Here is a 15,000-nt window from a genome sequence, read left to right on the forward strand (position 1 = left end):
ACACAGGAGTAATGTGTTTGTCGACAAAACTCTTGCTCACATCAACGCCATGACACGCGAGGAAGCTGAGAGTATGCGGGACACCATTCAGGTGGGTTCTTGACTGTACAGTGGTAGGGAGGGAGAGAGAGAGAGAGAGAGAGAGAGAGAGAGAGAGAGAGAGAGAGAGAGAGAGAGAGAGAGAGAGAGAGAGAGAGAGAGAGAGAGGAGAGGGAGGGAGGGAGGGAGGGAGGGAGGGAGGGAGAGGGAGAGGGAGAGGGAGAGGGGAGAGGGAGAGGGAGAGGGAGAGGGAGAGGGAGAGGGAGAGGGAGAGGGAGAGGGAGAGGGGAGAGGGAGAGGGAGAGGGAGAGGGAGGGGGAGGGAGGGGGGGGGGAGGGAGAGAAAGAGGGGAGAGAGAGGAGAGAGGGAGAGAGGGAGGGAGAGAGGGAGGAAGGGAGAGAGGGAGGGAGGGAGAGAGGGAGAGAGGGAGAGGGGGAGGGAGGAGAGGGGGGGGGGGGGGAGGGAGGGAGGGAGGGAGGGAGTGTGGGTGGGTGCATGCGCGTGTGTGTGTGGGTGTGTGTGCGCTTAGCACGTGTGTGTGTGTGGGTGTGTGTGCGCTTAGCACGCGTGTTACGGTGTGTAAACGCATGCATGTGTTTGTGACATACGTATCCCATACTGTGTAGCCACTTAGCGTGCCACTTAGAATTGGAGAAACACGGAATTTCATAGAAATTTCTGCTTTCGTGAACGTGTTTTCTTTTTCCTGCAGGCATTCATCGGTGGCCATGAAACCCAGCACGAGGAGTTTGCGTTCCCGTCCGACGTTGTGGCTCAGATCGTCACATCGAGCGAGATGCGCAGAGTTATCGACATTGCTTCGAAGCGCGGCGTTCGGGTTCAGAAAGTCTACGGCACGGCCGGGTACAGTGATAGCAATGATGACGGTGAAGGTACTCCTAGGTCCCGCCGCATGCACTTGTCACTGAGCGGTTTGCAGGATGCTGTGCTGGATGTGCGCCAGGAGCTGCAGCAGTTTGTCGACCAGGTGGCTCAGTCAGTAGAAACTCTTCAGGTAAGTGAGGAAAAAACGATGTGCGTGTGGCTGCGTGTGTGTGTTTGGGGGGGGGGGGGGGCGGCGGTGCGCGCACAAGCATGTGTGTATGTGGGGTGGGGGTGGGGGGGGCACAAGCATGTGGGTTTGTGGCACCGGGCTGTATCTTGTTAGCATGCAATTGCGTGTGCGATCTCGAACTCGATTGCGTCGACTGACTTAATTCTGCGCGGAAGATCTATTCAAGGAATCCGATTGTGCCAATGCTTGAAATGTGTTGTGCGCAGGCACATCACAAGACACCCAAACATTGACTAGCCAAACCGTACAACTAATTCAGGGTGATGTAATGCACATGTTGTATGTTCTGCATAACTGAAGTACGGTCATAGAAAGCTGGATCAAGTCACCGTTCTCTTGTTACTCTGAGCTTTCATGTATGGATTGATCATGTCAATACTTTTAAAAAGGCATATTAAGCTCTCTCCCCCCTCTCTCTCCCTCTCCCTCTCCCTCTCTCTCTCTCTCTCTCTCTCTCTCTCTCTCTCTCTCTCTCTCTCTCTCTCTCTCTCTCTCTCTCTCTTCTTTCTCTCTCTCTCTCTCTCTCTCTCTCTCTCTCTCTCTCTCTCTCTCTCTCTCACCCTGGTTGCATGCAGGTTTGTGCTCAAGGGCTACAAGTGACAGCGCTTCTGGATCACGTTGGCGACATCCGTGCTGTCGAACGGCAGTTCAAGGTCTCGTGTACGTGGACTAGTCTCTCGCGGCTCGCACGCTCTGCGGCTTCTCATGTCAATGACGACAGCGATGCCGACGATGACGCCGATGATGACGCTTACGATGGAGGGCACACGGCAACTGACCAGAGTTCTGGTGCAGCTCAATCGGCAAGTGTTAGTATTGGTTCTTTCCCGGCCGGTATTCCAGTAGGCGATATTGCTGCTAAGGCTACTGCTGCCCTTGCCAGGTCACAATCTATACCGCTCGATGCGACAACCGTAACGGGCGCCATAAACACGATGACGTCAGTACGCAGTCGCGGTCTCTTCTCCACACTCGGCTCTCTGTTTACACGCCAGTCGTCCACTTCCAGCAATGACGGTGCTTCGTTTACCCCCGCTGCTGCTGCCACCGCCACACCAACAAGCACAACTCCATCGTCATCGTTGTCGTCTTGGCAGTGGCAGGATAATGATGGCTGGAAGGCGTACCCTGCCGACCAATGCAAGTCCATTGATCTGGCCAGTGCCCGCGGAACCAAGTGTGATATTTGTATTGGCACTACAAGGTTAGTAGTGTGTGTGCTGTTAGCATAGCCACTGCTGAGGACTATGTGTGCTGTTAGCATAGCCACTGCTGAGGACTATGTGTGCTGTTAGCATAGCCACTGCTGAGGACTATATGTGCTGTTAGCATAGCCACTGCTGAGGACTATAATTATGTGCTGTTGGCATAGCCACTGCTGATGATTCTGTGTGCTGTCAGCATAGCTGCTGATGATTCTGTGCTCTGTCAGCATAGCTGCTGATGATTCTGTGTTCTGTCAGCATAGCTGCTGATGATTCTGTGTTCTGTTAGCATAGCTGCTGATGATTATGTGTTCTGGTGCCGTTTGTACTGGTTTTTATCCGTTGCCAATGCTAGTGGTGGTGCTTGTGGTGTTGCTGCTGCTTCTGCTGGTCGTGATGGTGCTGGTGGTGATGGTGCTGATGGTGCTGGTGGTGCTGGTGGTGATGGTGCTGATGGTGATGGTGGTGATGGTGATGGTGGTGATGCTGGTGGGGATGCTGGTGGTGATGGTGGGGATGCTGGTGGTGATGGTGGGGATGCTGGTGGGGATGCTGGTGGTGATGGTGGTGATGGTGGTGCTGGTGCTGGTGGTAGTGACTTTACTCCCTCGCACCCGGACGCTGATTTTTTGGAAACAAGTTTCTATACTTCCGATGGGAGAATCCGACATCGCAGTGCTTGTCGCCTTGGCCAGGTCAAATTGTAGAATATCGCATCGAATGTATTGCTTTATCTGAGAGAGGAGATGTTCGTGCCCTTGAGACCCGAAGTCCCGTTTCCATACGACAAAATTTAGGAGCTCTGCGCTCAGCGCTTTTTCAGGGTATGAATTTCGGGTTTTTCTGGTCAGGTCGCAGCGTCGCGCACTATTCCATCGTCTTCAGCGTCGAAAATCTACTGGCCATGTGAAATTACAAGGCGGTGACAAGCTTTCGTCTTCCTCTACGAGCGAATTTGTTCTGCGCCGGCATACCAAAGTATGCAATATCGTACACGCAGTTCGAGTGACGATGCGTGTGCACTGTACACTGCATGCACTGATTGTTGCGGTCGTTGTCGATTCTCCCATCACTCCCATTCGTTTCTGTTTCCAGCAAAAGTCCAACTTGGCGCACTTCAAATCACTATAACTCCAGAATGGCTGGGCCGATTTGAATAATACTTGCAGATTTCCTATGTACTACGCCTGGGAGAATCGAATGAGACCAAAATCGAAGCGATCGGAGCAAGTTTTGAAAATTGGGTGTAGTCACTACTGGTGGTGCTGGTGGTGATGCTGGTGGTGATGGTGCTGGTGGTGGTGGTGGTGATGCTGGTGGTGGTGGTGGTGATGCTGGTGGTGATGGTGAAGGTGGTGATGGTGGTGGTGGTGCTGGTGCTGGTGGTGGTGGTGCTGCTGGTGGTGGTGCTAGTGGTGATGGCGGTGGTGATGGTGATGCTGGTGATGCTGGTGGTGGTGGTGATGCTGGTGGTGATGGTGATGGTGGTGGTGATGGTGCTGGTGGTGGTGGTGCTGCTGGTGGTGGTGCTGGTGGTGGTGGTGGTGGTGATGGTGGTGATGGTGATGGTGGTGATGGTGGTGGTAATGGTAATGGTGCTGGTGGTGGTGCTGCTGGTGGTGGTGGTGGTGGTGATGGTGGTGGTGCTGGTGGTGGTGCTGGTGGTGGTGCTGCTGGTGGTGCTGCTGGTGATCGTGGTGGTGTGTGGTGATGGTGATTGTTCTGCTGGTGGTGTGTGGTGATGGTGCTGCTGGTGGTGCTGCTGGTGGTGATGGCAGTGATGGTGGTGTGTGGTGGTGCTGGTGATGGTGGTGATGGTGGTGATGGTAGTGTGTGGTGGTGGTGCTGGTGATGGTGGTGATGGTGGTGATGGTGGTGGTGGTGCTGGTGCTGCTGCTGGTGGTGATGGTGGTGGTGCTGCTGGTGGTGATGGTGATGGTGGCAATGCAGCTACTTCTCTTGCTGTGTGAATCGGTTCATGGTGTGTTTGTGGTAGTGGCAGAGGTTGGCATATTTTCTACTGAGGCATATATTTAAAGCCTGTGTCTCTCTCTTCGTATTTGTCTATTTGTCTATCTCTTTCATGTCTTTACGCCTGTCTGTTTGCCTGTATGCCTGTCTGTTTGCCTGTATGCCTATCTGCCTGACTGCCCATCTGTCTGTCTGTCTGCCTGTCTGTCTGTATACCGGTCTGTCTTCTTTCCGGGGAAGGCCAGTTGAAACTTTGGCCCATCCATGACCATTTCTGTCTCTCTGTGTCACTTCCCTCTTTGCATTGCTTTTTGAACGGAATTGAGTGCCAGCTGGTCAATGTTAACTCTTGTCTCTCTGTCTGTCCGTCTTTCCGCCTGTCTTGTGTGTGGCGTTTGTGACGCCTGCACCAACGCCACGCAGATATCGAATAGACCCAGTGAACATGATCCAGACCAACTTGGAGACTGGCTTCGCACGTCGCATCCGTCGCACTACGTCCGCGACCGCTAGTCCCGCTACCACCGGCGTGTCTGCTTTCACTGCCGGTGGCATTGCTGCTGCTGATGCTGGTGCCCGTGCTAGTCCTGCCACCGTCACTGGAGGCTCTGCTGTCTGGCAGTACCAGGACGATACTGGTAAGCGGCTGGGCTGCACTTTCCACTTTCAGAACACTTAGAACCCTACAGGATTTGGCCTGAACCTTATTGAAATTCACCCTACACGTGATGAGCCCTCACTTGAATTCCCTTTGCCAGTGCTAAAACCCCACTCTGATTCCCGATACCAGTGCGGAACCCCCACTCAAATTCCCGGTGTCGGGGATAAAACCCCGCTCAAAATTCACTTTTCCAGTGCTAAACCCCACTCTAATTCCCTTTACCAGTGCTAAAAACCTACTCTAATTCCCTTTACCAGTGCTAAAACCCCACTCTAATTCCCTTTACCAGTGCTAAAACCCTACTCTAATTCCTTTTACCAGTACTAAACCCCACTCTAATTCCCTTTACCAGTGCTAAAACCCCACTCTAATTCCCTTTTCCAGTGCTAAAAACCTACTCTAATTCCCTTTACCAGTACTAAAAACCCACTCTAATTCCCTTTACCAGTGCTGAACCCCCACTCAACCCCTGTACAAGTGCTAAAACCCCGCTCATAAAATTACTGTAGCATTATTTTGTTGTTTAAAATGCCTCTCTCTGTGTTGACATTGAGGGAACAGTAAAGCAAAGCTCTAAAAGAAATCACCTCTCTCCCTAGTCTTTCCTTGAGCAACTGAGACACCAGTTTTAAAATGCAGCTGAAGGTGAAGAAAGAGGGGAAGAGCATAACGGGAAGTCAGTTTCGTACTCGACTCCAAACTCTATCCCCACCCTCACTCTCTCACTTACTCTCTCTCTCTCTCTCTCTCCCTCCCTCCCTCTCCCCTCTCTCTCTCTCTCTCTGTCTCGTCATAGGAGCATTTAGCAACTACTCATCCAAGCACAATGCAGAATTGGAGCAGCAGTATTTGGCAACGCCAAGCGGGAACGCTATCCTAAGCCGTGGCCAGTACACCTACGCTGTCGACTTTGTCAAGATGCAACAGACGAATTTGGTGACGGAAAAATCTCGCCCGGTCAGGAGAATCCATGGCAGCAAGACATCATCATCTGCAGCCAGCAGCACTTCTTCCTCGGCAACGACTCCACTCACAACTTCGTTTGATCCTGTGAAAACTGGTGTGGTCCCCAGGGAAGTTCAGATCAGCATCGAGGGCAAGTCCCCATCCGTGCAACTAGCCGCTGCCAAGATCCAGCAGCTGCTTAATGACTCGATCGTGGAACAGAAGGTGAGGTGCCAACACGGCATGCATATCTTTGCCTCACGTTAGACGTTTTGCATGCAGCATTGCAATGCTCCCGGCTGGCCAGTCACCAGCAGTGTGTTGGTATGTCCGCACCAATGATGTTGTACAGCAGCCGGTCATCAGACAGGGCTATATCCCACTGCAGTACTGACTACAGCTAGTCATCAGACAGGTCTATACCCCACTGCAATATCTGTGATACTAGAGTACTTTCAAAATGTCCACTACCCTCTTTTGAGCATTATCAGAACTTGAGAAGACAGTATCTCAGAGATGCATTTGACTAACTGATGATGTTTCTTGTTCTACTTTCACGTTAACCCATAGAGGGTGGGGGGCGTTCCTGCGGTTGCGGAAACTCGGCTGCCAAGTCTCGCGCGAGCCGTGACATTTATTTCTATGTTATCACGTACTGCCATTACGTTTGTTCCCGTCGCTGTCTCCAGGTGTCCATGACCACAGGCTACACGCACTGGCTGAGCAGGAGGTTCAAGAGCGTCTCTGCGTCGCATCTCGTCTCCATGGAGGTGACCGGCGTCCGCTCAGCCACATCCTCAGTGTCCTCCTCCTCCTCCTCTGCTGCTGCTAGCTCTGGCAAGGGACAGTGTGTGGTGCTACGCGGTACCAAGAAGCGAGTAGAGCGCGCCGAGACTCAGGTACACTCAACTGCCATACTGACCAACCACCACAATCTCAATCCCTTGACAAGACATGCGGAATCCCTGGATTTCTCTCAAAATCCCTGGATGGCACAAAAATAAGTGAAAAAGAGCTTTCCCGCCAAAAAAACGTTCGACTCTGCAGCTGTGCATAGCACAGATCGACCCTGTACTCGGCTGTAGTGCAGTTTGATCAGTCGGCGCCCGCCTGTCACTTTGTCAGTGCAGATCTTGCACGGTCAGGTCTTCAAAGTGCTGTGCACAGTTCGAATTGCGAATGAGCACCGTACATACCTTTGAAAAAAGTTCAAAAAACCGGGACATTCGGGGAGAAACCATGGAGTTTTCAGGAAAATCCTGTATCAGACAAAACTTTGGTTTTTCCGGGAGTGCTTGAAATCCCCGGGACCCCGGGAGGAGTGTTGATTTTCCGGGATTTTCCCGGGAAAAACGGGAGGGTTGGCCAGTATGAACTGCACTTACAGTGAAACCTGTGACTAACGACCACCCCTGCCCCCCCCCCCCCCTTGGGGCCAGACAAAGCTGTCTTTAGTGGGCAGGTGGTCCTTAGTTAGAGGTTTGCACCGCACAACCATATATGGGTGTGAGACCGTCCGTGCCGGTCGAAGTGGTCTGTAGTACCAGGCTGGTCGCTAGTCACGGTGGTCTGTAGTACCAGGCTGATCGCTAGTCACGGTGGTCTTTAGTTACAGATTTTACTGTATAACGAGCTCTATGCAGCGAGTTTTGTGGTATAACGAGCCATTGTCCATGTCCCTGCTTGAACACATACAAAATTACCCTTTATAAGTTTATAGCGAACAGTTTTCGTTTATAGGGAACAGTTTTCGTTGATAGGGAACAGTTTTCGTTTATAGCGAACAGTTTTCGTTTATAGGGAACAGTTTTCGTTTATAGCGAACAGTTTTCGTTTATAGGGAACAGTTTTCGTTTATAGCCAACAGTTTTCGTTTACAGGGAACAGTTTTCGTTTATAGCGAACAGTTTTCGTTTATAGGGAACCTAATCTTGTAGGACTGCATGTACAGCAAGTGCAGTCATACTGTCATGGGGCACATGTCAGTCATTTCGGCCTCCCAGGGCTGAAACCCATTTCGGCCGCATCAGATTTTCGGTCTGTACTGTTGCCGCCTGTATACACTGTCACACTGAACCTTGCAAAACAAAATTTCGGCCAAACATGACCAGGCCGAAAATAGCCGAAAATAAATATGCGCTGAAGGTTTGTTGACTACAGAATGATGAACTTCAGCTATAAAGAACTATTTCTCCTGCTACATGGTGTTTGTTATATCAGGAGTCAACGGTATACTGTGTGTGTGCTGCTCGAGCTGTAGTGATACCTTCAACCAGGGTATGGTAAGAGTTGAAAATGAATGCAGGGAGTTGGCAAGGACAATACTGCTGGACGGAATCCAGTCACGTCACTCGGCGTTGCGCAGCCCTAGACCTGCAAACACTGGGCTGCGAAATGATGCAAGGTGCAAACTTGAGTGACGCGACTGGATTTCAGTGACAGATAATATACACTCAGATAGTGTGACAGCAAGGCACAAAACTGGCGGATATAGTATTGAGACATTCAACGACCTGACTTTTCTGGTGTTCTTCTCTCGCCGAAGGTGTACAAAGCTTCCGCTCAAGCTGCCAGTAGGAAGCAGGCCACTAGTGCATCAGCTGCTGCCATTGCTGCCGCTTCTGCGGCTGCTGTGGAATGCCCACTGCCAAAAGAGTGGGAACCTATGAGTGGTGAACTCGAGTTGAAGCAGGTAAAGCCTGTGTGTGTGTTTGTGCATGTGTGTGTGTGTGTGTGTGTGTGTGTGTGTGTGTGTGTGTGTGTGTGTGCGTGTGTGCGTGTGTGTGTGTGTGTTCGTGCGCATTCACATGTGTTTCGTAGACGGTGTATCCGATATAGGAACTTTGTCTTGAGATGCATGGCTGCATGTACTGCAGTTTTTACCACATCACAGCACGTTATGACGTCCTGATCTTCCCTACTGTGCTTTCTTCTTCTTGAAAAAAGACTTCTTGTTTTTCGTTTACCTGTTCGTATGCTTGCTTGCACATGTGTGTCCACGTGTATGCGTGCTGGCACATGTGTGTCCACGTGTATGCGTGCTGGCACATGTGTGTCCACGTGTATGCATGCTCTTGCATTCTCCAATCCTCACAGGTTGCGCTGGGTTCGCCCGAATTCAACCAAGTACAGAAGCTAGTCCACTTCTCGCTTCCTAACGCCAAGATTCAGCGCATCGACCGCATCCAGAACAAGTTCCTGTGGAAGAAATACAACCAGATGAAGGACAGCATTAGTGAAAAGATCAAGACGAATGCCGCCGAGAAACTGCTCTTCCACGGAACGAGAGGAAATTCTCCCGACAAGGTAGGCTTAGCGCGGTGACACCGAGAATACTGTAATTACACAAATTTTCGGTGTACTTTTATTTTCGGTACTTTCGGTGCGTCTGTTTCAGACCTAAAACTTCAATACACCGAACAAACACTAACACACATAATCCAATAGGGAACTGCTTCTCTGTACCTAAAATTTCTGTTCACCTAACCTGGCCTTTTGCCCTCATACCGAAAATATTGAGCACCGAAAATTTCTGAAATTAGAGTACTTGCTCAGTATTCATGAGCACAGTTCATCTCCACAAGGTGCTTGTGTAGGCAGAGGTTGCACAGCAGCCAATACTTCCTAGTAGGGGTGTGCACGGGTAGTCGTGTACCCGTGCTACCCGTGAGGACCTCGGCTAGACGGGTACAGACATCATGTACAGTGCACGTGTACAAATTCATGTAGTACTCCGCATGTCTACCCAGTGTGTAAGGGAAGGGGTGCATGGTGGTGTTACCATGGAAACATTACCCGATCGGGTACCCGTGCTACCCATGGAAAACTACCCGAACCCGATACCCAAAGAAAATACTACCCGACTCAGCACTACTTCCTAGTCCCTTGGTATCTACACCGTACAGCCATGGCCCAAGAAATGTGACCCACAAGTCAGGGGCACCAGTTCCGTGTTTCCATTTCCATAGGGCTTCGAAGTGATGACGTCACACATACTTGACAACTCGCGGCCCGGGTTAACGCATGCCATGGACAAAGGAAAGTAATGGAAGTGGTTGGAGGGAGTCTAATGGCCACCAGGTACAAGGAGATTCACTGTATTCGTCTTACTTCTGCACCAGGAACATGGTATGGAGCGTGCTGCACTCACCCACATTCACAGCTCTCGCACACACGCACACGCACGCACACACACACACACACACACACACACACACACACACACACACACACACACACACACACACACACAGCTGCCTGCTGAAATAGTAGCGATGGTAATAAAGAGTTTATCATGATGCCAATGATTGTCTCTCCAGCTCGCTCTTTCAAGCAGATTTATATTGTGTTTGGTGTGTGTGTGTGTGTGTATGTGTGTTTGCCTACCCTCGTTTGTGTGGTTTGTGTGTGCACATGTGCGTGTGTGTGTGTGCGTGTGTGTGCGCGTGCGTGCGCGTTTGTCTGTGCACGTGTGTGTGTGTGTATGTGTGTGCACGTGCATGTGTGTGTGCACGTGCAGATTTATCGTAGTGAGGTTGGGTTTGACATGCGCTACTCGAGCAGTGGTATGTGGGGACAGGCAAACTACTTTGCCTCTGAAGCCAAGTACTCTGATGGCTACAGTCACACAGCGCCACATCTCAATGGCGAGCGACAGATCTTTCTTGCTAAGGTATGCCCTGTCTGTGTAACTATGAACAGGGGGTGTCAGAAGGTATTTTAGTGTGGTATGGTCAGCCATCTGAAGTACAATTTACTCGGGGGGGGGGGGGGGGTTGCTGAGCCGACATTTTTGGAAATTTAAAGCCCAGGTCGAAAGTGTATTTTATTGATTCACGGGGTACCTGGGGCAAAAAGTGGTGCGGTCATACCGCAGTGACCGTACCGTATCCGATGTCACTGATGAAACCTTGGTCAGTGGTGAGGGACGTGGGATTACAGTCAATGGTGCGGTGCGATTATGGAGGCTCAATGTGTCGGGTGCCGAAGAACGAGGCATCAGGGGTGGGGGGAGAACGGGGAATCAGCGTCGTGACCTGTATTGTTCTGTTCTTATATTTCACATCGGGCCGAAACGATTATACCGATTACTCGTATATCACTCGTTATGGATGAAATCGATAATCGTTATGATCGATAACGATTATGACTGTGCAGTGCGAGAGCGGTCATGACGTCAGTACATGCAGACCATGCATGGCATCATGCACACGCGTCATGCGCACAAGTACATGAACGTCGAAGTACACATGCATGAAGCCGTAGGTCCGTACAATCTTTGCGCACTGGGTACTCGTAGTCGTACATAGTCACTACATTCACTGCACTAGTCAGCGCAGCCGGAAAATGTAACAACCGGAAAGCTTCATTACTACAGTCAACTTCGCGAATAACGACATTCGGCGGGGCATCAGAAAAGTGTCCTTATTCGCGAAGTGTCCTTATAACCGAAGTCCCATTTGAATGTATGTGAACCCATATTTTGTATAGTATGACATGCATATAAAAATCAAGCTCTTTTCTTGCTCTATGTCAATGTGTACTTTATTTTCATATTGCAGTTGAAAGGAACTAAAAATTCAATATGCAAGGGAAATAAATTGAAAAATATGCCTTTTTGAGCCATCTACAGGGCCAGAGACATGTACATGTATGATGATTACTGTACAATCATGTACAACTACATGCATGTAGCCTTGTAGGTGTGCTGGTAAATCCAATACTTTTGAAGCAAAATAAAAAAGGAAGAAAAAGCCCCCACCCCCTTTGCTGCATTTTCTTTTCTTTATCCATCACCATAGCTATAGTAGGTTCTGGTACTTCTGCATGACAGGTACATGTACCTGTACATGTACTTGAAATAGCTGTCAAAAGCCCAGAAAGTCGTTATTCAAGCAGTGAATATGACTTCGGGCACTAAAAGCATGTCGCTATTCGCGAATTGTCGTTATTCAAATAGTCGTTATATCCGAAGTTAAATGTAGACAGTTAGATGGGACTTTGCTCCGGGCATGGAAATTCGGTCGTTATTCGCGAATTGTCGTTATATCCGCAGTCGTTATTAGCGAATTGTCGTTATATCCGCAGTCGTTATTAGCGAATTGTCGTTATATCCGCAGTCGTTATTAGCGAAGTAGACTGTATTAGGTTGTAGCGAAACTGTGAGTGTGGCTGCCGGCCTTCTAATTTGTTCAGTTTTCTGTCAAAATCTTACAGTTACTTTTGATTATTTGGCGAGGAGAGCAGTGACAATGCTGCCGCCTGGAAAAGCGAAAGTTAGTCTGACCAAGAGATCGTCAGCTTGGGCATATTTCGAGGAAGCTGATAGCGTAGCGAAATGCAATTCGTGCAGCCGCGAGTTCGTCCGTCAAAGCGGCACAACCAACTTGTTCCAGCACCTGATTTCTGCTCATAAAGACCAGTACGCCGCTGCAGTAGGGAAAGGACCAGCAACCCAGTCGACAGCAACGGCGACTACCAGCAATGTTGAGCACTGCGCTCAACAGTGCTGGAATGAAGCCCGTCACGTTGTTCTTCGGCGCAGGTAACTACTTGCGAACGTGCAACAGCAGGCGCTCAGGCATGTTGACGAAGTCGATCATCGACTGGATTGTCGATTCCAGTCGACCCTTCTCCATTGTAGAAGACAGACGACTGATCGTTGATGTTTAATGGCAGAGGAACATTGCTCATATCACGTTGCAAATTTCATTTTTTTGGGCCTGTGTGGATCTTTCACCCATACGTACCTGTATATAGTTGAACAAATTTAATTGTTTTTGCCGTATACTGATGTCCAACATGACACTTATAAAACTTGTTTGGAAAATCGGTAAAACCAATAAATCGATCGTTAGTGTTATTGGTTTATCGTTAAGGCAAAATGGGCAATCGTTTCGGCCCTAATTTCACGTACCGGTGCTGTCGAGTCACCGCATACATATATATCGGCATGCTGCCTGATCTTCCATTGGCACTCAGTCACTCAGTCACTCAGTCACTCAGCCACTCAGTCACTCAGTCACTCAGCCACTCAGCCACTCAGTCACTCAGTCACTCAGCCACTCAGCCACTCAGCCACTCAGTCACTCAGCCACTCAGTCACTCAGCCACTCAGCCACTCAGCCACTCAGCCACTCAGTCACTCAGCCACTCAGCCACTCAGCCACTCAGTCACTCAGCCACTCAGCCACTCAGTCACTCAGTCACTCTGTCACTCAGCCACTCAGTCACTCAGCCACTCAGCCACTCAGTCACTCAGCCACTCAGTCACTCAGCCACTCAGCCACTCAGCCACTCAGTCACTCAGCCACTCAGTCACTCAGCCACTCAGTCACTCAGCCACTCAGTCACTCAGCCACTCAGTCACTCAGCCACTCAGCCACTCAGTCACTCAGTCACTCAGCCACTCAGTCACTCAGCCACTCAGCCACTCAGTCACTCAGCCACTCAGCCACTCAGCCACTCAGTCACTCAGCCACTCAGCCACTCAGCCACTCAGCCACTCAGTCACTCAGCCACTCAGCCACTCAGTCACTCAGTCACTCAGCCACTCAGTCACTCAGTCACTCAGTCACTCAGCCACTCAGCCACTCAGTCACTCAGCCACTCAGTCACTCAGCCACTCAGTCACTCAGCCACTCAGCCACTCAGCCACTCAGTCACTCAGCCACTCAGTCACTCAGCCACTCAGCCACTCAGCCACTCAGCCACTCAGTCACTCAGCCACTCAGTCCTTGCGCCTACAATAATGTATTTTAAAATCATCTTCTTGTCCTCTTGTCCTCTTGTCTCCTTGTCTCCTTGTCTTCTTGTCTTCTTGTCTCCTTGTCTCCTTGTCTTCTTGTCTTCTTGTCTCCTTGTCTTCTTGTCCTCGTGTTCTCTTGTCTTTCTTGTGTTCTTGTCTTTCTTGCCTGCTTGTCTTTCTTGTCCTCTTGTTTTCTTGTCCTCTTGTCTTCTTTTTTTCTTTTCTTTTTTTTGTCTTCTTATCCTCTTGTCTTCTTGTCTCCTTGTTTTCTTGTCCTCTTGTCTTCTTGTCTTCTTGTCCTCGTGTTCTCTTGTCTTTCTTGTGTTCTTGTCTTTCTTGTCTGCTTGTCTTTCTTGTCCTCTTGTTTTCTTGTCCTCTTGTCTTCTTTTTTTCTTTTCTTTTTTTGTCTTCTTATCCTCTTGTCTTCTTGTCTCCTTGTTTTCTTGTCCTCTTGTCTTCTTGTCTTCTTGTCTCCTTGTCTTCTTGTCTCCTTGTCTTCTTGTCTCCTTGTCTTCTTGTCTCCTTGTCTTCTTGTCTTCTGTTAGGTAATTGTTGGTGACAGCATTGAGATGACTTCTACGTCCGGTCTCCGAATGCCTCCAGTCAAAGCCGGAGTGTCTTCCAGCGCTATTGGTAAGTCATTTCAATGATGTATGCATGGGTTTGTGGGTGGGGAGGGTTGGGAGGGTGGGGAGTGCATTTCATGTGTGGAGGGGTGGCATGTGTGTTTGTTCTTAGGGGCGGCATGTGTGTGTGTGGGGGGGGGGGGGGTGTATATGTGTGGATTCATGTTTCGCAATTCTCCCTTAATTCGCTCAGCTCTGTGCTCTGTGGAATTCCCCATGTAGTGTGTGATGTACTACCGTAAAGTCGCGGATAAAAGCCGGGCTTATAAGCACATACGCCGCTTTCTGCATCAGGCTTCAATGCAAACCAGGCTTGTATGCAAACCATGCTTATATGCACCACTGATATTTTTGCCAGGCTTGTATGCACATCGGCCGATCCGGGCTTGCATAGAAGCCAGGCTTCTACGCGCGACACGCGTAGATCTACCACTGACTACCGGTATGGCGGCAGTTTTACTATGCACTGTACATAGCACATGCACTCTTGACCTACCCGATCCGCGCTTGCATAGAAGCCAGGCTTCTACGCGCGACAGGCTTATATGCATTTGACCCGTTTGATTTTCAGGCTTCTATCCGCGATGTGCTTGTATGCAAACCCGGCTTTTATCCGCGACTTTACGGTATATATATGATGGTAGTTGGTATTGTGTCTGGGATTGTTTGCTAGTCTAGGATCAGCATTGACATGTAGTTTCGAGATGCTGGTGGTGGTGCTGCTGCTGCAC

The 15,000-nt window shown here is 49.9% G+C and overlaps 1 protein-coding gene across 1 annotated transcript in view; it reads left to right on the forward strand.

Annotated features, from left to right (window-relative positions):
- LOC135820768 (uncharacterized) overlaps positions 1 to 15,000 on the forward strand; it is a gene marked incomplete at its 5' end in the record, with an annotated part of 41,051 nt that overhangs the window by 22,418 nt on the left and 3,633 nt on the right. Inside the window, 10 exon segments of the mRNA XM_065333801.1 lie at positions 1 to 91; positions 752 to 1,054; positions 1,690 to 2,318; positions 4,714 to 4,928; positions 5,748 to 6,121; positions 6,586 to 6,795; positions 8,442 to 8,588; positions 8,993 to 9,202; positions 10,416 to 10,568; positions 14,189 to 14,276. Of these exon segments, the coding sequence (XP_065189873.1) occupies positions 1 to 91; positions 752 to 1,054; positions 1,690 to 2,318; positions 4,714 to 4,928; positions 5,748 to 6,121; positions 6,586 to 6,795; positions 8,442 to 8,588; positions 8,993 to 9,202; positions 10,416 to 10,568; positions 14,189 to 14,276 (2,420 nt within the window).

Source organism: Sycon ciliatum, chromosome 7 (genome assembly GCF_964019385.1).
Source record: "Sycon ciliatum chromosome 7, ocSycCili1.1, whole genome shotgun sequence".
NCBI lineage: Eukaryota > Metazoa > Porifera > Calcarea > Leucosolenida > Sycettidae > Sycon > Sycon ciliatum.